We start from the raw sequence: 22,735 nt of genomic DNA, 5'->3' as shown, positions 1-22,735 counted from the left end.
GAATTCCTGATTTTAGTTCCTGTACCCTTTAACCTAATTATTAGATCGTTCGATAATCCAAAAAAATATTTACTACTTTTTTCTGCTACGGGCACCGTGAACTACGATAACCTTTGCCTCCTTCTGTAATAGGATTTAGCTTGTAAAGAAAAAAAAAACTTTTTATAGTGACTCGAAATATTAAATAGATATTAATTTGATAGTGTTGATACGAAATTTTTACACGCTTCTCTAACGTGGTTTGAGAGTTAATCTTTTTAGATTATTTTTTCGGTTTTAGGCAACGTTTATTTTATCAGCGTTGAAGAGTAATTAAAAAGAGGTTGTTTTCGATGTTTCAAGGTCCATTTTTCGGTTCAATACCTCTTTTTTTAACCCGGATTTTTAAGCATTACGATTTTATCTGTTTCTTTTTTTCTAGACGTATTTCAATTTTCGTTTTTCTATTTTGTTTATTTACAATTTATGCTGTTTAATCTCGATTTTTAAGACTTTGGGATACTTCATTCTAAGAGTAATTTATAAAAATTTCTGAGAACATTAACTTTTAAGAGCTTAATTCAATAAAAAGGACATTAGTGTTAATGGTCTTTTCGTGGAGATTAAACTAGAAGAGACGCGTGCGTAATCTTGAATTATCGCAATTTATCCGCGAATTGTTTAATATTTATAATAGACTCGGATACGACCGCATGTGCCAAAGTACATAAAAGTAGTTCCATTTAGCAATAGCAATTTAGCAATTGAACAATGGGTACCTACTAGGAAACCACTTGCCAACAGTAAATTGGGTCAATTTATCTCTTTGGTCGTAAAATGCCATTTGCATAATTACAGCCCCAATAAAAAATTTTAAGTAATCAAAGCTCTATCCCCACTTCATGATTATTCATATTTTATTAATATATATATAATCTAACATTGATGGCTTAGCAACAAAGAAAAATAGCCGCGATGTCTGAATTAATTTATCTCCTCTTCGGTGCACTCGAATGTCACTCGAGTATTCCAAAAATAAACAAACACGACGTTATATAGACGGATGTAAAACATAGTTTAGTTATTCTCAGATATCGTTACTATTTATAGGCCTACGCTTGGTACAAATTCTACGATGATCTAAAATTACACGATGATTCGGGTTTTATATACACAAAAATTCGTTGAATTCTATTTAATTATGAAATAATAAATTAAATAATAAATTATTAAACTGTTTATCGCTGTTCAACGATTCAAATTATTCCAACATTTGTAAAACTTTTTATTAATTGGGAATACATTAATAATTAGCTTACAACACGTGTATTAATAACTGTTATTTTATCCTATTTGGAATTTGGCACGCGACTAATTAATTTAATTAGCAAATAAATCATCATCACACTTTAGCTAATTTAACACAACGTCGTCTTATCGATATCTTTCAAGTATTTGTGAGAATTAGAAATTTCTGCATATTTAGTTACACTTAATTATATCATTTTTCAGCTATCATTGCAAATTAGTTAGGCTCATAATTAAAAAAAAAACAGTTAACCATGGACCGGAAAATGAAATTGATTTTGAACATCCAAGGATTCTCAACAAAAATAGACATTCTAATAAGTAAGAAGATATATGTATAATAACATGGGACGTAAAAAATTAACGAATGATCAAGATGAACCTAACTCTATAATGCTTATGCCAACTCTATATGGTATAATGTTAGTTCTAGTGGCAGTGGTAGGTAGAGCTAGTTAGCATAAGATATCACTATGTTGCATATTTTTATTGCACTAAAACTAGACCTAGAACTAGAATCATTCGGGTTTAGCCGTCTTGAAAGACTTGCGGCTAAACCCAAATGTTTCTAGTTCTAGGTCTAGTGTTAGTTCTAGTTTTACACTAGAGGTATTACTAGAACTAACACAAGACCTAGAACTAAAATCATTCGGGTTTAGCCGTCTTTAGAGACGTGCGGCTAAATCCGAATGTTTCTAGATCTCGGTCTAGTGTTAGTTTTAGTTTTACACTAGCACTATCACTAGAACTAACACTGGAGGTATTACTAGAACTAACACAAGACCTAGAACTAGAACCATTCGGGTTTAGACGTCTTTAGAGACGTGTGGCTAAATCCGAATGTTTCTAGATCTCGGTCTAGTGTTAGTTTTAGTTTTACACTAGCACTATCACTAGAACTAACACTGGAGGTATTACTAGAACTAACACAAGACCTAGAACTAGAACCATTCGGGTTTAGACGTCTTTAGAGACGTGTGGCTAAATCCGAATGTTTCTAGATCTCGGTCTAGTGTTAGTTTTAGTTTTACACTAGCACTATCACTAGAACTAACACTGGAGGTATTACTAGAACTAACACAAGACCTAGAACTAGAACCATTCGGGTTTAGACGTCTTTAGAGACGTGTGGCTAAATCCGAATGTTTCTAGATCTCGGTCTAGTGTTAGTTTTAGTTTTACACTAGCACTATCACTAGAACTAACACTGGAGGTATTACTAGAACTAACACAAGACCTAGAACTAGAACCATTCGGGTTTAGACGTCTTTAGAGACGTGTGGCTAAATCCGAATGTTTCTAGATCTCGGTCTAGTGTTAGTTTTAGTTTTATACTAGCACTATCACTAGAACTAACACTGGAGGTATTACTAGAACTAACACAAGACCTAGAACTAGAACCATTCGGGTTTAGACGTCTTTAGAGACGTGTGGCTAAATCCGAATGTTTCTAGATCTCGGTCTAGTGTTAGTTTTAGTTTTACACTAGCACTATCACTAGAACTAACACTGGAGGTATTACTAGAACTAACACAAGACCTAGAACTAGAACCATTCGGGTTTAGACGTCTTTAGAGACGTGTGGCTAAATCCGAATATTTCTAGTTCTTGCTCTAGCGTTAGATTGTGGAAACCAGAAACATTTCGGTTTAGCCGTGCCTCTCTTAAGACGGCCATAAACTCAGTGTTATCATAAGGATGTCACTTTTTTCCAAGCAAAACTTTTCCTTTGCAAAGCTACCCAATGATTCCCGGTATAAAGCTAGATTAGATGAAAAACTAGAAAACATGCAGTATAAAAACATTGAAGAACACTACCATTTTATAAAGATTTGCACGCACGCAGCAGCCAAAGCAGTTCTAGGGTTCAAAGAAAGATGGCTAAAGGTACAAAATGCAGTTGGCCAAAACAAATATGGCAATGGAAGCACCAAAGACGAAGAAGGAGAAGAAGACCGAGGATAAGTTAGAGAGAGGAAATAGATAAACAACTTAACGAGAGATAGAAGAGAATTTCTTGACGGAATGAAGAAAATGAAGATTGGAAATCGGAAAACATTATGAACCGAATTTAAATATGATTATGACTATCAAATGTAACTTTGGCTTAAAATCCAGAAAGTTTAAACAATCGTATCTCAGTAACTAATTGAGATATCTTGATGAAATAAGAATCATTTTGAAGCAAATTTAATGTATATTCAATGGACCAAAAATCATTTTTCTATTCCTATAGATTTCGATGTTACGATTTTTTAATCAACACATCATTCATTTCAATAAAATTAATAAAAGCGAAATTTAAGTAGGCGTATCTCAAAAACTAATTGAGATATCACCACAAAATAAGAAGCATTTTAAAGCAAATTTAATTAGTTTTTAATGTGGTAAAGACTATTCCTTTGAGTACTCACATTTTCATGTTATCATTTTTTAAATACAACCCTGTTTGTATGTAACTTTGGTTTAAAATCAAAAAAGTTTAAAGAATCGTATCTCAATAACTGATTGAGATATCTAGATGAAATAAGAATCATTTTGAAGCAAATTTAATGTATATTCAATGGACCAAAAATCATTTTTCTATTCCTATAGATTTCGATGTTACGATTTTTTTAATTCAACCCATCATTTATTTCAATAAAATTAATAAAAGCGAAATTTAAGAAAGCGTATCTCAAAAACTAACTGAGATATCACCACGAAGTAAGAAACATTTTAAAGCAAATTTAATTAGTTTTTAATGTGGTAAAGACTATTCCTTTGAGTACTCACATTTTCATGTTATCATTTTTTCAATACAACCCTGTTTGTATGTAACTTTGGTTTAAAATCAAAAATGTTTAAAGAATTGTATTTCAATAACTGATTGAGATATCTTGATGAAATAAGAATCATTTTGAAGCAAATTTAATGTATATTCAATGGACCAAAAATCATTTTTCTATTCCTATAGATTTCGATGTTACGATTTTTTAATCAACACATCATTTATTTCAATAAAATTAATAAAAGCGAAATTTAAGAAAGCGTATCTCAAAAACTAACTGAGATATCACCACGAAGTAAGAAACATTTTAAAGCAAATTTAATTAGTTTTTAATGTGGTAAAGACTATTCCTTTGAGTACTCACATTTTCATGTTATCATTTTTTCAATACAACCCTGTTTGTATGTAACTTTGGTTTAAAATCAAAAAAGTTTAAAGAATCGTATCTCACTAACTGATTGAGATATCTAGATGAAATAAGAATCATTTTGAAGCAAATTTAATGTATATTCAATGGACCAAAAATCATTTTTCTATTCCTATAGATTTCGATGTTACGATTTTTTTAATTCAACCCATCATTTATTTCAATAAAATTAATAAAAGCGAAATTTAAGAAAGCGTATCTCAAAAACTAACTGAGATATCACCACGAAGTAAGAAACATTTTAAAGCAAATTTAATTAGTTTTTAATGTGGTAAAGACTATTCCTTTGAGTACTCACATTTTCATGTTATCATTTTTTCAATATAACCCTGTTTGTATGTAACTTTGGTTTAAAATCAAAAAAGTTTAAAGAATCGTATCTCAATAACTGATTGAGATATCTCGATGAAATAAGAATCATTTTGAAGCAAATTTAATGTATAATCAATGGACCAAAAATCATTTTTCTATTCCTATAGATTTCGATGTTACGATTTTTTAATCAACACATCATTTATTTCAATAAAATTAATAAAAGCGAAATTTAAGTAGGCGTATCTCAAAAACTAATTGAGATATCACCACAAAATAAGAAGCATTTTAAAGCAAATTTAATTAGTTTTTAATGTGGTAAAGATCATGCCTTTGAGTACTCACATTTTCATGTTATCATTTTTTCAATACAACCCTGTTTGTATGTAACTTTGGTTTAAAATCAAAAAAGTTTAAAGAATCGTATCTCAATAACTGATTGAGATATCTGGATGAAATAAGAATCATTTTGAAGCAAATTTAATGAATATTCAATAGACCAAAAATCATTTTTCTATTCCTATAGATTTCGATGTTACGATTTTTTAATCAACACATCATTTATTTCAATAAAATTAATAAAAGCGAAATTTAAGTAGGCGTATCTCAAAAACTAATTGAGATATTACCACAAAATAAGAAGCATTGTAAAGCAAATTTAATTAGTTTTTAATGTGGTAAAGACTATTCCTTTGAGTACTCACATTTTCATGTTATCATTTTTTCAATACAACCCTGTTTGTATATAACTTTAGTTTAAAATCAAAAAAGTTTAAAGAATCGTATCTCAATAACTGATTGAGATATCTAGATGAAATAAGAATCATTTTGAAGCAAATTTAATGTATATTCAATGGACCAAAAATCATTTTTCTATTCCTATAGATTTCGATGTTACGATTTTTTTAATTCAACCCATCATTTATTTCAATAAAATTAATAAAAGCGAAATTTAAGAAAGCGTATCTCAAAAACTAACTGAGATATCACCACGAAGTAAGAAACATTTTAAAGCAAATTTAATTAGTTTTTAATGTGGTAAAGATTATTCCTTTGAGTACTCACATTTTCATGTTATCATTTTTTCAATACAACCCTGTTTGTATGTAACTTTGGTTTAAAATCAAAAAAGTTTAAAGAATCGTATCTCAATAACTGATTCAGATATCTAGATGAAATAAGAATCATTTTGAAGCAAATTTAATGTATATTCCATGGACCAAAAATCATTTTTCTATTCCTATAGATTTCGATGTTACGATTTTTTTTAATTCAACCCATCATTTATTTCAATAAAATTAATAAAAGCGAAATTTAAGAAAGCGTATCTCAAAAACTAACTGAGATATCACCACGAAGTAAGAAACATTTTAAAGCAAATTTAATTAGTTTTTAATGTGGTAAAGACTATTCCTTTGAGTACTCACATTTTCATGTTATCATTTTTTCAATACAACCCTGTTTGTATGTAACTTTGGTTTAAAATCAAAAAAGTTTAAAGAATCGTATCTCAATAACTGATTGAGATATCTAGCTGAAATAAGAATCATTTTGAAGCAAATTTAATGTATATTCAATGGACCAAAAATCATTTTTCTATTCCTATAGATTTCGATGTTACGATTTTTTAATCAACACATCATTTATTTCAATCAAATTAATAAAAGCGAAATTTAAGTAGGCGTATCTCAAAAACGAATTGAGATATCACCACAAAATAAGAAGCGTTTTAAAGCAAATTTAATTAGTTTTTAATGTGGTAAAGACTATTCCTTTGAGTACTCACATTTTCATGTTATCATTTTTTCAATACAACCCTATTTGTATGTAACTTTGGTTTAAAATCAAAAAAGTTTAAAGAATCGTATCTCCATAACTGATTGAGATATCTAGATGAAATAAGAATCATTTTGAAGCAAATTTAATGTATATTCAATGGACCAAAAATCATTTTTCTATTCCTATAGATTTCGATGTTACGATTTTTTTAATTCAACCCATCATTTATTTCAATCAAATTAATAAAAGCGAAATTTAAGAAAGCGTATCTCAAAAACTAACTGAGATATCACCACGAAGTAAGAAACATTTTAAAGCAAATTTAATTAGTTTTTAATGTGGTAAAGACTATTCCTTTGAGTACTCACATTTTCATGTTATCATTTTTTCAATACAACCCTGTTTGTATGTAACTTTGGTTTAAAATCAAAAAAGTTTAAAGAATCGTATCTCAATAACTGATTGAGATATCTGGATGAAATAAGAATCATTTTGAAGCAAATTTAATGTATATTCAATGGACCAAAAATAATTTTTCTATTCCTATAGATTTCGATGTTACGATTTTTTAATCAACACATCATTCATTTCAATAAAATTAATAAAAGCGAAATTTAAGTAGGCGTATCTCAAAAACTAATTGAGATATCACCACAAAATAAGAAGCATTTTAAAGTAAATTTAATTAGTTTTTAATGTGGTAAAGACTATTCCTTTGAGTACTCACATTTTCATGTTATCATTTTTTCAATACAACCCTGTTTGTATGTAACTTTGGTTTAAAATCAAAAAAGTTTAAAGAATCGTATCTCAATAACTGATTGCGATATCTAGATGAAATAAGAATCATTTTGAAGCAAATTTAATGTATATTCTATTATTATTAATATTTTTCGTCACAAAACAAAGAAAATAAATTACAATTCATAATTTATACAAAATTTATTAATAGAATAAAATTCTCCATCCTGTAAAATTTCTTTCATCGTGGCTCTGAACACTCTGGGATTATATATCTGGGATATATAATTTCAACGCTGTAAAATTGAAACATTTTTGTGTCTTTCAATTTTAATCGCCAAATCTCGTCTATGACGCGTACTGTAACTATGCTTGTCCGAATTTATCTAAAATTCTTCTCGATATTTATGAACGTGTTTAACACAAACAAGTATAAAACACGATGGTAAAGTCATAATCTTTAATTCCTTGAATCGTGTTCTGCAACTGTCTCCTTGGGACATTTTCAATAGGATTCGTATCGCCTTCTTATACCATTATACCATATAGTATGTCGCAATGTTATGGAAATACGCAAAGTACACATTTCTTGCTTCTTTTAAAGGTAAGCTTTTAACTATAACTTTTAAACAGTACAAAGAACCAGTCAATCTTTGTTTTAGTTTTGTTACATGATCCCACCAAGTGAGAGTTTTATTCAGTGTAACGCCCAGAAATTTTATGGTTTGATTTGTTACCTCATCTCCTTGTTTAGTGTAAAAGGTGAGTATCTTGGTTTTATCTGCATTCAGATTTAATTTATTGGTATTAAACCAGTCTTCAGCCCGCCGTATTCTATATTTTAAAATTTTAACATTTGTATCTCTATTTATAAGTGAAGTATCGTTACTAAAGCTAGAAGTGCTGTAGTGGTAGATTTATCTTTCTGACCCCCGTGGTGGAATTTTGTTATAATGTTATTTTCTTGTATATAATGCACAATCATGTTTTTTAGTACAATTTCAAAAACTTTTGATAAGCTTGATGATATTGATATAGGTCTGTAGTTTTTGGTATTACCTTAGCATGCAGCTGAAAAACTCCATGTTCTCTATACTTTTGTTTAGAACTTTACACAATTGTTTATTAACATTGATACTCATGTAAACTGATCTACTGTTGAGTGATGTTAGATGTGTTCCTCAAAGGTTTGTCGAACATAAGAAAGGGTTTAATAGATCTGTAGTTTTTAAAGGTCTTATTATTTTTTTTTCATTTTTAAGCCTCTTACTAAGTTTTAGGGAAATATCAAAGATTTATGATAATATTAAAGAAGTGCAAGTTGCTCGTGCTGTCGCCCTTATTCAACATGGCCACTCTATTCGACATGTTAGCAGGGATCTTCGAGTTTCCCCTTTTGTTATTCAGCGTTTATGGAATCGGTTTCCGGAGACTGGCCATCATGTTAGAAGAGCTGGACAAGGTCGAAATCGAAACACTACTCAACATCAAGACCGATTTCGTTTCCTTTCCTATCTATGTACGCGTACTGCCACAACATGAAATAGAAATTTCTGATCAAACTGTTAGAAACAGATTAAAAGAAGCTAATTTGAAACCTAGAATGATCACAGAGATTAGGAACTTCCTCACTGGACGCCTGTACTGTTTAGTCCAGATTTCGTTTAACTCGTTATGACGGTTGAGTACATAGACGTCCTGGTAAACGCTACGCAGCCGCTACTATACAAGAAGTGGATAGATTTGGTCTGGGATCAGTTATGGTTTGGGCTGGAATAAGTATAGACAACATAATGATCTTGTTGTTGTTCCTGGAGAGATAGCAAAATAGCAGTAGCTAACCATGGCAACCGGCAGTTTCAGATATCAAAAATTAATCATCGTCTTAATAAAGTATCTGAAACAACTGGTTGCCATGGTTACGTATGGCTACTGCTATTTTTCTACCTCCAATGAATGGAAAATCATGAAACTTTAAGACAATATTTCTCGAAAATTTTATTATGTAGCTCATATTAATTTTGGCGGTACCAAATTTAGAAAAAAATCCTCTTTCATATTCCATAATAACAATGAGGGATTGCTACTTGAAAAAAAATAGTGATGACGTCGTAACTTGTTTAAAAATGGCGGAAAAAAATTGAAATCTATACCAAAAATTGCATAAACTTTTTCCATAAACTGTTATTAGTTCCTTGAACGAATTTATCCGTTACTTTTGGGAAACCCTGTATAATTCTTCATCCGAATTTTAATACTTTATTTTATTAATATTATATATTAGGAACAAATATAGTATACAGGGTGTATCTGAATGACATGCCCAAACTTCAAGGGGTGATTCTTTACTCAATTTTAAGGGTACTTTGATATATAAACCATGGGCGACTTGGGCTCCCCTAAGGAGCTACACCCCTCCAAAAATGGCGGAAAATTTTGGTTTAATTTTTTTTTCTCAAAAACCATAAACGCTAGGACAACGAAATTTGGGGAATATGTTTAACTGGTAGTAGGGCACGTTTTCACCCTATTTGTACTTTCAACCTATCCTTCTAAACTACTAAACGTAACCACCCCCTTTACATTTTTGCTAACATTTTTTTATGCAGAGGGTAAAAATTTATATGAAAAAGTACCCTTAAAATTGCCTAAAGAATCGCCCCCTGAAGTTTGGGCACGTCATTCAGATACACCCTGTATATAAATATATTTCTGTGTGGGTGGGACACAGAGATATTTAGTTTTTAACATATAATGTATAATACAAATAGTGTATTTTTGTTTGCTGATCGAATAATTGGATTATTCATTTGTTGATTTATTATTTTTCTTTTTAGATCTGCATTTTGCTGTATTTTTAGGAAGATATGATTTTGCAAAATTAATGTCCGTGTATCCAGAAAAACCCTTTTTCCCTAATTTAAACGTAAAACACACCTAGAACAATTTGAATCAGCAAAGTTTGAGTTATTTTAGATCGTTATATGTGTGCTGACGCAAGAATTACTGACTGAAACTTCCAGAAACTTTAATTTTCAAAGAGTAAAGTGTCTTTTATAGAATTATTCTAGTAAAAATAATAGCTGTTCCAGATTGCGTTAGATAATAGATATAATAAGTATATGGAATTGAAAAAAACTATGGTCACAGCAATCAACTAGACATTTTGGCAGCCAAACTTATTTTTAGTTATAACTTCGTAATGATGTATTCCATAATTTTGATTTTCTAGAACAATAACTAGAACAACCCAGAACAACAAAGAAAATCTGATTTTTCCAAAAATGGTGCCAGTCAAAAAACCGTTTTTTCAGTTTTTCTCGCCGAAGTTTTATTTTTTCTATTTGCCGTTTTGGAACAATGTAGAACAACTCTAGAACAATCTAGAACAACAATGAAAAATTTTAAAATAGAAAAATTTTGGGCTAACTTCCTGCACTCATGCACCAGAGCTTTTGAAAAAGTCACAGAAACGCTGGGAAAACGCTATGAGCTATGAGATCTTTTGATCCTTTGGGGTTGACGAGGAACAGCGTCAGATAGGGTGGGAATGGAGACACAAATTAAAGGATTCCATAAACCGATTTGGGTTGTTGATCAATTTGATCAATTTTAGACATCAAAATTCGCCATTTTCATATTGATTTCAGTTTTCGAATGAGATAAATTTAATTGGGGTTTATAAAAATTGTGGGCTATATAAGAATATTCTTAGTTTGTTAAAATTGATTGCTTTGTTACAATCCAGTTTAAATTATTAAAATTGTTTTAGAATTAAATGTATAACAATGATTTGAATGTTATAAAAAATTGTCCAAGTTTCTTGATACTGAGTCTTTAGTTAAAATGAATTAATAGGTCAATACAGGGAATTCTCCCTATTGTCTCTAATAACGTTAGGCGTCTACGGTCTGGCCAATTGTCTATTTCACTCAATTGCACATTTGATCCTATTCTATTTTTAATTTATATAAATGACTTACCTTCCTTTTTGGGGCTTAGACAATCTATTTTAAATGCTGACGATACTAGCTTATTAACTGATTTCAGGAACAGAAGCCACAACCTTACAAAATTTAATGTTTATATCGGCAAAGCATTGGTTTGCTAGTAATCACCTGACTTTGAATAGTGGCAAGACAGTATCAATGACTTTTACACATGGACAGAGTAGTGAGTCTTTAAATTCGGAGAAGGGAATCAGATTTCTTGGTGTCCATGTGGACCCCGGACTTACATGGAATTCTCATGGGGAAGTTTTAGCTTCTCGCTTGAATTCCACTGTCTTTCTGTTGAGGCGTCTCTCGGAGTTTTCTTCTACTGAAGTATTGCGTACAGCTTATTTTGTGCTTTTCCAAAGTCATATTAGCAACGGTATACTTGCGTGGAGCCCCGATGAGTAAAAGAATTTTTGGATTACAAAGAAGAGATTTTAGAGATTTGAGATTTTTTTTTCATTTTTAAGCCTCTTACTAAGTTCATCAGGGAAACATCAAAGATTTAAGATAATATTAAAGAAGGAGCTTAATATACTGATGATTTGATCCGGTACATTTTTGAGCATATTTGGTATTGTGTAAAATCTTGGAATCATTTCAGAACCAGAGCATGTACCAGTACTTTTGAAACGATATGAGATCTTCTAATCCTTTGAGATTGAGGAAGAGCAGTGTCAGATAGAGTGGAAATGGAGACAAAAATTAAAGGATTCCATAAACCGATTTGGGTTGTTGATCAATTTGATCAATTTTAGACATCAACATCTTGAATGATCGGCGATTTTAAAATTCGCCACTTTCATATTGATTTAAGTTTTCGAATGAGATAAATTTAATTGGGGCCTATAAAAATTTGGGCTATTTAAGAATATTCTTAGTTTGTTAAAATTGCTTGATTTGTTATAATCAAGTTTAAATTATTAAAATTGTTTTAGAATTAAATTTATAACAATGATTTGAATGAGATGTTATAAAAAATTGTCCAAGTTTCTTGATACTGAGTCTTTAGTTAAAATGAATTAATAGGTCAATACAGGGAATTCTCCCTATTGTCTCTAATAACGTTAGGCGTCTACGGTCTGGCCAATTGTCTATTTCACTCAATTGCACATTTGGTCTTTGAGTTGTTAGAGAATAAGCTCGTGTGGTTCGAGTAGGTGGTCGCGGTCGGGAGGTGGGCTATAATATACAGGGATAGTTTGATGGAGCCCCGGCAGTTTCCAAAACAATTATATTACAGTCTGGACGGCTCAAGTGCACTGGCCGGCTTTCAGTTCGGACTGTGCCCTTTGACCAGAGTACAGCTCATATTTTGTACCGGACGTTTGGTCACAGTTCGTTCCGATCCACCACAATAAATCAAACAATTTCAACTTCGTTCGGATTTTTGTTTTAGAACATTTTTAGACAATATCGGAGGTAAGCAAAAATTAATTTTTAATTATAATTTTTTTTTAACGTAATTAGTTTATAATTGTTAGAAAATTAATGCGCAATTCTCAGTTGTAAATATTGTTTTGTGCCCATCTGTTATAAAAGTCGTTAAGGATCCGATACACAACAATAACAATAACAATTGTAAAATGAAAACACGATCGCCGGCAAAGTGGGATATTGAGTACACAGGGTCGTTGCATTGTCCAAAGAGATATACCGTCAACATCTCGTGGTAGACTACGACGAGACTGTAGGCGTGTGAACTACAACTTGAACTATAATCTATATTTAGTGCTGCTACACTGTTGATGGTCTAAAAATAATATCGAAAAATAATATCGTACAATAATATTCTAAAATAGTATCCACCACAATCGAACAGTTTATTTAACCAAAAAAGACGTATTTAATTAAATAAATAAGCACTTTTTATGAATCAATACAAAACTGCATCATCTCCGATATCTTTCGTTATTTATAATTTGCTGTTGTCGAAGGTTCTTTGAACGGACGAAAAATATAATTGGGCATGAATGCAGATAAGTAATTGTTTACCCGAACCCAATTTTATCACGGCCTCGTATAACTTAAACGTTTCGAATAATGTCGACGATAAGAACCATTTTATTAATACACTTTTTTTTTGTTCGCCTCAAGTTCTCTAATCGTTTCGATGTTTATTAAACTGTTAATCAATTATTACGGTTTTCTTCTAACGATGTTTGTTTTTCAAGATGTTTTTCTGTTTTGTTCAACAACAAAAAAAAATAATTAAATAAACGCAGGCAATTTGTTTTTTTGCTCCAATTTTGCATTATCAAATTGCTGAATTACTGTTTTATTTATGACACAAATTTGCAAAGAAATTTATTTATATATAATATATTAATATAGTTTTCTTAGAGTTCATTGCAGCTGTTTGAAAAGATGGTAAACACGTTCGATATACTTTTGGATATCTAATGGTTCATAGTCTACCAATCGCAGTCAACAAGATTAATAAACTATTACACGCATAATAGGTCGATTGTTGCAATGAATTTTCAAAAAGTTATTATATTTCCATTTAAAAGTGATTTGTATCAATTTCTTTGAAATCTATTAGTTTCAGGAAATATTTAATCATCACTAACCTAATTATTATTAATGATCTTAATGTCCCAGTTACTAATTATGTTTTATAGAAGAAATCAGATTGGTTCAAACTGGACATTGTTAATGTGTGGATCAGATTTTGTCTTGTTAATTTATTATCCCCAGCTTAGGTTTATACTTGATGATCCAGGTGAGTTTTTATTTAACATGATCCTTCCTCAATGTGAAAATTTTTGCTTCCCATTTATTTGGTTCTCCAAGATTATTAATATAAATCATTTGTATAGGTGTTTTTTACTTTCTTGTCAAACACTTCAAGTTGTTTGCTGAGGTGGATGATGACCACGCTTTAATGATGATCACTGCATCAGATCATCGACAAACGCAATTGTAGAGACTCTATATTTCCAAAATTTAAATTGGGACCAAGTTAATATATTCTATTGTTGGAATCATCTTTGTTGAACCATCATATACAATACTTGATGAGGAGGTAATTGCCAAGTCATTCATTACATTTTTTTTGACCTAAACTGTTTTTTTCTGGATATGGATCAAATTTCCCTCTTCGTATTCACCGATTACAGCTTGATGGGTGATTAATGTACTAGATAGAATGAGTTATTTGATTCATTATGTGCCGCAGCTATGGAAGATAACTGAAGTGATTATAATCCCAAGACTTAAGTACAACCAAATATATTGATTATTGAGCAGACATTCAGTTCTGACAGTGTATAACAATTTTATGAACAAGTCCTTAAATCAGTGTGGACTTATGGCATTCAACTCTAGGATTTTACCAGTCAAAAACAATTAAATTATTACCCTATGGTACGTTTGAAGTTAAGTTATGGTGCTGACGAGGACTCAGGAACAGGTGGATAATATCCATATCGAATATGATGGTTAACTTCTCACTAAAATGAGCATCTAACAATATCTGGGCACGACAATCCACCAGACAGGGAAGTTTACTGAAGAGGGCAAAGAACAGAGTGAACAAAGCTACCAAGACTTACTATGCCCTGAGTCAGCGTGTGTTTGGAAAGGATGAAGTAAATGATATGCAGCAATATGTAGTATTGAGGAGAGGAAACTACGGATGTATTACGGAAGACTATGTAGCAGTTCAAGAGTCTTGCTGGGGAGAGGGAAAACTTCAGAAGATGGATTCGAGGCCATACACAACGCTGCGATAAGGACATACTGGGGAAGAAAATAAAGGTACGTTCGAAATAACAATCTACAAGAATCTAAGAGAAACTGTTGACACAGTTATCAAAGTATATGCCCAGACACACAAAGAAAGGCTTCATCAGTTCCTGGATAATGATGGTTTGTTAGAAGATTGTGAGGAATGAGGGTACCTCTTCTGTTATACTTACTCATAGAGTTTCTCTCGCATAAAAGATGAAGTCGTCTACTGCTGGTTTTTCATCGATTCTTAAATATCTCCATTTACCATCTTGATGACATTCTCTCATTGAGTTCTGCTCATTTCTTTTTTTGGCTTTTTTCGTAAAATATAGAGGTGCTATCTCAGTTTCAGGAACATCAGTTTCTGCAGATCACAGATTTTCTATTTTTGCTATCTCATTCTGTACACATTGCATTTTATAAACCGGGAATTTCATATAATTCGCAATATATGAACGCAGTCACCATAAAATGCCACATAAAATGCAACATCTTATGCTAAATCTAAGTTTTCGGCTGTCTTAAGAGATGTACGGCTAAACCCAAATGTTTCTGGTTCTACTTTTCGTTCAACAAAAATATACCACAACCTAACGCTGAATAACAATTAAAACTAGAACTAACATTAGGCTTATAACTAGAAACATTCGGGTTTAGCCGCACGTCTCTCAAGACGGCTAAACCCGAATGATTCTAGTTCTAGGTCTTGTGTTAGTTTTAGTGATAGTGCTAGTACAAAACTAGAACTAACACTAGAGTTATAACTAGAAACATTCGGATTTAGCCGCACATCTCTTGAGATGGCTAAACCCGAATGATTCTAGTTCTAGGTCTTGTGTTAGGTCTAGTGATAGTGTTAGTCTAAAACTAGAACCAACACTAGACCAAGAACTAGAAACATTCAGGTTTAGCCGCACGTCTCTCAAGACGGCTAAACCCGAATGATTCTAGTTTTAGGTCTAGTGTGAGTTTTAGTTTTACACTACCACTATCACTAGAACTAACACAAGATCTAGAACTAGAATCATTCGGGTTTAGCCGCACGTCTCTCAAGACGGTTAAACTCGAATGTTTCTAGTTATAGGTCTAGTGTTAGTTCTAGTCTTACACTGCCACTATCACTAGAACTAACAGAAGACCTAGAACTAGAAACATTCGGATTTAGCCGCACGTCTCTCAAGACGGCTAAACCCGAATGATTCTAGTTTTAGGTCTAGTGTTTGTTTTAGTGATACTGCTAGTGCAAAACTACAACTAACACTAGAGTTATAACTAGAAACATTCGGATTTAGCCGCACGTCTCTTGAGATGGCTAAACCCGAATGATTCTAGTTCTAGGTCTTGTGTTAGGTCTAGTGATAGTGTTAGTGTAAAACTAGAACCAACACTAGACCAAGAACTAGGAACATTCAGGTTTAGCCGCACGTCTCTCAAGACGGCTAAACCCGAATGATTCTAGTTCTAGGTCTAGTGTGAGACGGCTAAACCCGAATGATTCTAGTTTTAGGTCTTGTGTTTATTTTAGTGATAGTGCTAGTGCAAAACTAGAACTAACACTAGAGTTATAACTAGAAACATTCGGATTTAGCCGCACGTCTCTTGAGATGGCTAAACCCGAATGATTCTAGTTTTAGGTCTTGTGTTTATTTTAGTGATAGTGCTAGTGCAAAACTAGAACTAACACTAGAGTTATAACTAGAAACATTCGGATTTAGCCGCACGTCTCTTGAGATGGCTAAACCCGAATGATTCTAGTTTTAGGTCTAGTGTTTGTTTTAGTGATACTGCTAGTGCAAAACTACAACTAACACTAGAGTTATAACTAGAAACATTCGGATTTAGCCGCACGTCTCTTGAGATGGCTAAACCCGAATGATTCTAGTTCTAGGTCTTGTGTTAGGTCTAGTGATAGTGTTAGTGTAAAACTAGAACCAACACTAGACCAAGAACTAGGAACATTCAGGTTTAGCCGCACGTCTCTCAAGACGGCTAAACCCGAATGATTCTAGTTCTAGGTCTAGTGTGAGACGGCTAAACCCGAATGATTCTAGTTTTAGGTCTTGTGTTTATTTTAGTGATAGTGCTAGTGCAAAACTAGAACTAACACTAGAGTTATAACTAGAAACATTCGGATTTAGCCGCACGTCTCTTGAGATGGCTAAACCCGAATGATTCTAGTTCTAGGTCTAGTGTGAGTTTTAGATTTACATTACCACTATCACTAGAACTAACACTAGACCTAGAACTAGAATCATTCGGGTTTAGCCGCACGTCTCTCAAGACGGCTAAACCCGAATGTTTCTAGTTCTAGGTCTTGTGTTAGTTTTAGTGATAGTGCTAGTGCAAAACTAGAACTAACACTAGACCGAGAACTAGAAACATTCGGATTTAGCCGCATGTCTCGTGAGATGGCTAAACCTGAATGATTCTAGTTCTAGGTCTTGTGTTAGGTCTAGTGATAGTGTTAGTCTAAAACTAGAACCAACACTAGACCAAGAACTAGAAACATTCAGGTTTAGCCGCACGTCTCTCAAGACGGCTAGATGACCTTATACGGTTGGTTGAAATTGTATTCCGTCGGTATAAGGTCCGTTTTAATTTTAATCAGGTGATTTAGACATGGGTCTTTGAGGATCTCGACGTGTCCTCTGAGATTACCGTGCATCAACTTGAGTGAAGAAACTGTTTTCAGTGATAAGGCACTTAAGGCTGCCTCCTTTTGTATATATATGTGGAGCGGTGTGAGACCGAGTAGGGCTTCCAAAGCAGCCGTCGGACAGGATTTCATTGCACCCGTTATGTTAAGACATGCTAACCGCTGGATTTGTGCCAGCTGTTGTCGAGCTGTCTTATGTTTTGTTTTTGGCCACCAAACCAATGAGGCGTAGGCAACCATGGGTCTGATTATTGCTACGTAGACCCAATGAGCCATTCGTGGTTTGAGACCCCAGTTCCTTCCTGCGGAGCCTGCGGCAGATCTGGTTTGCCATGATGGCCTTTTTCTTCACCTTATCTAAGTGTGAGTTCCAGTTTAGTTTACTGTCAAGTATTACCCCTAGGTATTTAGTTTCTGTTTTGAGGTTAATAGTTCTACTTTCAATGGCTTCCTTCTCCGAGTGAAAGGGACTATTTCGATTTTATTGGGATTGATGCTGAGCCCATTGCTTCTGCACCAAGTACTGGTGAGTAGTAGGGCTTTCTGCATTAGTTGAGTTATGATTGAATCATATTTACCTCGGATTGTGATTACCAGGTCATCAGCATACCCTTGTATCTTAAATCCGTTTTTAGTTAGGGTGTTCATCAAGTCATCAACTACCAGGCACCATAATAGAGGTGATAGCACTCCCCCTTGGGGACATCCTCTTAGCGCCTTTATAGTCAGCGACTCGCCTCCCAGACTGGCTGTGATCTGCCGACTTTTCAACATGGCTATGCACCACTTGATTGTCGACGGATGTATGTCTTTTACGTTTAAAGCCTTCTCTATGGAAAGCATAAAGGGCTATCTCTTTGGTTGCAATTGCCTCCTCTAAGGTGCTAGTCAAAGCATGGAGAGCGGTAATTGTTGATTTTGCTTTCTGGTAAGCATGTTGGCTAGGGTGGAGTGGATTTGTGAGAAGCACTCCATTCCTTAGGTATTGATCGATTACCTTTTCCATCCCTTTGAGGAGAAATGAAGTTAGGCTAATTGGTCTGTACGCCTTGGGGTCCGCGTTTGAACGCCTACCACCTTTAGGTATGAAGACCACCTTTACTTTCCTCCATAGAGTGGGTATATAGCTAAAGCTGTAGCTAGCTATATATAGGGATATTATTATTGGGAGAAGATCTTCTAAGCCTTTTTGCAGAAAGATAGGCAGAATTCCATCTCCTCCAGGTGATTTTAGGGTCTTGAAATTCGAGATAGCCCACCTTACTCTGTTGGGTGTGAAAATATTCCCAGCTGTGCTGCGAACCCTACCTGATGGACGGGTTATGTCAATTACTTCAGGGTCGGCATCTGCATGGGGGCAGACTTTTGAGGAAGGAAAGAAACTAGAACTAACACTAGACCGAGAACTAGAAACAGTCGGATTTAGCTGCACGTCTCTTGAGATGGCTAAACTTGAATGATTCTAGTTCTAGATCTTGTGTTTGTTTTAGTGATAGTGCTAGTGCAAAACTAGAACTAACACTAGAGTTATAACTAGAAACATTCGGATTTAGCCGCACATCTCTTGAGATGGCTAAACCCGAATGTTTCTAGTTCTAGGTCTAGTGTTAGTTCTAGTTTTACACTGCCACTATCACTACAACTAACAGAAGACCTAGAACTAGAATCATTCGGGTTTAGCCGCGCGTCTCTCAAGACGGCTAAACCCGAATGTTTCTAGTTCTAGGTTTAGTGTTAGTTCTAGTTTTACACTGTCACTCTCACTAGAACTAACAGAAAACCTAGAACTAGAAACATTCAGATTTAGCCGTACATCTCTTGAGATGACTAAATCCGAATGATTCCAGTTCTAGGTCTTGTGTTAGGTCTAGTGATAGTGTTAGTCTAAAACTAGAACTAACACTAGACCAAGAACTAGAAACATTCGGATTTAGCCGCACGTCTCTCAAGACGGCTAAACCCGAATGTTTCTAGTTCTAGGTTTAGTGTTAGTTCTAGTTTTACACTGTCACTATCACTAGAACTAACAGAAAACCTAGAACTAGAATCATTCGGGTTTAGCCGCACGTCTCTCAAGACGGCTAAACCCGAATGATTCTAGTTTTAGGTCTTGTGTTAGTTTTAGTGATAGTGCTAGTGCAAAACTAGAACTAACACTAGTCCGAGAACTAGAAACATTCAGATTTAGCCGTACATCTCTTGAGATGGCTAAATCCGAATGATTCCAGTTCTAGGTCTTGTGTTAGGTCTAGTGATAGTGTTAGTCTAAAACTAGAACTAACACTAGACCAAGAACTAGAAACATTCAGGTTTAGCCGCACGTCTCTCAAGACGGCTAAACCCGAATGATTCTAGTTCTAGGTCTAGTGTTGGTTTTAGTTTTACACTACCACTATCACTAGAACTAACACAAGACCTAGAACTAGAATCATTCGGGTTTAGCCGCACGTCTCTCAAGACGGCTAAACCCGAATGATTCTAGTTTTAGGTCTTGTGTTTGTTTTAGTGATAGTGCTAGTGTAACACTAGAACTAACATTAGACCGAGAACTAGAATCATTCGGGTTTAGCCGCACGTCTCTCAAGACGGCTAAACCCGAATGATTCTAGTTTTAGGTCTTGTGTTTGTTTTAGTGATAGTGCTAGTGCAAAACTAGAACTAACACTAGACCGAGAACTAGAAACATTCGGATTTAGCCGCACGTCTCTCAAGACGGCTAAACCCGATTGATTCTAGTTCTAGGTCTTGTGTTAGTTCTTGTGATAGTGTTAGTGTAAAACTAGAACTAACTCTAGACCTAGAACTAGAAACATTTAGACATGTTGCATTTTATGTGGGTTAAAGTAAGTAGGTACGCCTTAATTTCTATGGAAATATATTTTTGTATATTGCATTTTAAGTGAAATTCACTGTATTATGATACGACAAAGATGTTGTATTAATGCAACCTACAAGATTTTTACGTGAACCTAAACTTAAAAAGAAAAATGACACAGGTATACTTTAAAAAATTAATAACAATCATAATATAAGTTAAAGTTTATTAAATGAATCCATAACGTATGGAAAATTTTGAAAAGATAAGAAATTAAAATCGTTTTTCTTCTTCTCTCCAACTTATTTTGAAATGACAAAGTGAGCAAAATAAAACTTGTCGTGAATATAATCTATGCAGTCCAAGGTAGTGGTTAACCAAACAACAAGAATTTGAGAAACGTTTTACAAGTCGTTTTATATAAATATTTCTATAAGTCGTTTTTTGGTGGGGGCTCTTGACTTGTGTGGCACATTGACGACGATTGATTGTTGAGTCGTTCGAGCCAAGCGCTCGAAAATGATCAGTTGCTGACTCGTCGTTCAACATCAAAGATAAATATACAATCAATTCGAATGTTTGCTACAGAAACAACAACTTTATACTGTGTAAACAACAACAATTTAACAGAAACTAAAGAGGTATTAATTAGTAGAAATAATTAAAATTAAGTGTAAATCGTTTAAAATGATACTTAAGTTTATTTTATTTGATTGTTACAGATGTCTAAAACTTGGACTATTTATTTTTTTTTATTGGTAACTTCAACGCTTTCGGCGGATTCAAATCAAGCTCATTTTCAGCAATGTGGAACGTATTTATCGCAACTTCTTTCGATGGTTTGCAAATCGAGATACAACTCTCAAAGTAAGTAAAAAAAAAAAAGAAATTTAAATACTTTAAAACGCATTCATTAAACGTGAGCAAACTTTGCGAGAAGGCGAAAATTCGTTATCGATGTTTATTCCAAAACTTTTTACGGTCACTTAATCTTCTCAATTCGAAAGATAAGTAGGGTTAAAAAATTCAAGATTATAATTGAGTGTTGAGTAATTCTGGTCCACAGTTCCTCGAAGTTAATTGAATTATATCTTATCATCTAAGTGGGGTACTAGTGCTATTTTTAAATTTTATGGTGGTCATAGTGTATCGATAAATTCTAAACTAAGACTAAGATAATTCATAAACTACACGTGCCAAATAATTTAATTAAATCTCGTTTTTTTAGGTCTTAATAAAAGAAGTATTGTACCAATTCCAATAGTTGAAATGATGGTTCCCCATTATTATAATTCCAACGAAGATGAAATACCACAGTTAAAATTAGGCGATATTCTTTTACCTAGGAAACATGCCATTCAAGTTTTAAAAGGAAAGCGAAGAGTTAAAAGAGGAGTTTATGATGAATGTTGCATAAAACCGTGCACTTACGCGGAATTACACGATTATTGCTTAAGTTGAACGGAATTTATTGCAATTTGGTGAGATTTAATTTTTTTTCGAGAAATTAAATGGCTGGAAACCTACTAGTCAATATTCAAGAAGCAAAGACTGGGTTGAAACGTTAAAGATTTTTTTTTTGATATTATTTTCCTGTGATATTTGATGACAATTTGATGGAGAAGAAGATTAATGAATGAAGATCAAGATTAACTTGATGATGTTGATCTACTTAAAAGGAGATGATGAAAATTGAAAAACAATTACAAGAATTATAAGATTAAAAAATGATGTGATCTTAATTAAATATTATATATTTTTATTAATTATTGTAACTTGTGTTCAAACGAATTTGGTTTTAAATGATACCGTTTTGTATTAAAACGAGTAACAAATTGGTCGTCATAAATGCTCCATGTATAATACTATGTAATGTACATGTTTAGTTTCGCTACATACAATTTCTTTGTACCTTTACATATTTATTTGCTTGTTCATGTTTTCCTATTGTTATCAATGTTTGTTATTTGTTTGTTTGTACCATTTCCAATGTATGTTTCACACGTTCCTAGTTATTTTTGTTACAATGACGACCTTGTGATAATAGGATCTAATAAAAGTTTTGTTACGATTATACAATTTTCTAATAAAACGAGAAAATAAGAAAATTTATAAATAAATTGATTACAATAATTATATTTAAAAAAGCATCATTTATTTGTTTTATTTCATTTGCTTAATTAAACTAAAAAAAATAACATTCCTCTTGATTTTATTC

At 33.0% G+C, this 22,735-nt stretch overlaps 1 protein-coding gene across 2 annotated transcripts; it reads left to right on the top strand.

The window, feature by feature from the left end:
- Positions 1–12,536: 12,536 nt before the first annotated feature.
- On the top strand, positions 12,537–22,670 carry LOC111415302 (insulin-like). Of its 2 annotated transcripts, none has more exons than XR_011641879.1 (3): positions 12,537–12,733; positions 21,240–21,384; positions 21,746–22,670. XR_011641879.1 is itself a non-coding variant. In XM_023046915.2 (3 exons), the coding sequence occupies exons 1-3, from the start codon at positions 21,093–21,095 to the stop codon at positions 21,976–21,978; spliced, it is 444 nt and encodes a 147-aa protein (XP_022902683.1). In that variant the 5' UTR covers positions 20,971–21,092; the 3' UTR covers positions 21,979–22,670. The 2 variants fall into 2 exon arrangements, 1 of the variants encoding a protein (XP_022902683.1); XM_023046915.2 differs by lacking the exon at positions 12,537–12,733 and adding an exon at positions 20,971–21,158.
- Positions 22,671–22,735: the final 65 nt, after the last annotated feature.

The sequence above is a fragment of the Onthophagus taurus genome, chromosome 11 (genome assembly GCF_036711975.1).
Source record: "Onthophagus taurus isolate NC chromosome 11, IU_Otau_3.0, whole genome shotgun sequence".
In the NCBI taxonomy this organism is placed as follows: domain Eukaryota; kingdom Metazoa; phylum Arthropoda; class Insecta; order Coleoptera; family Scarabaeidae; genus Onthophagus; species Onthophagus taurus.
This window is presented reverse-complemented; position numbering and strand designations above follow the sequence as displayed.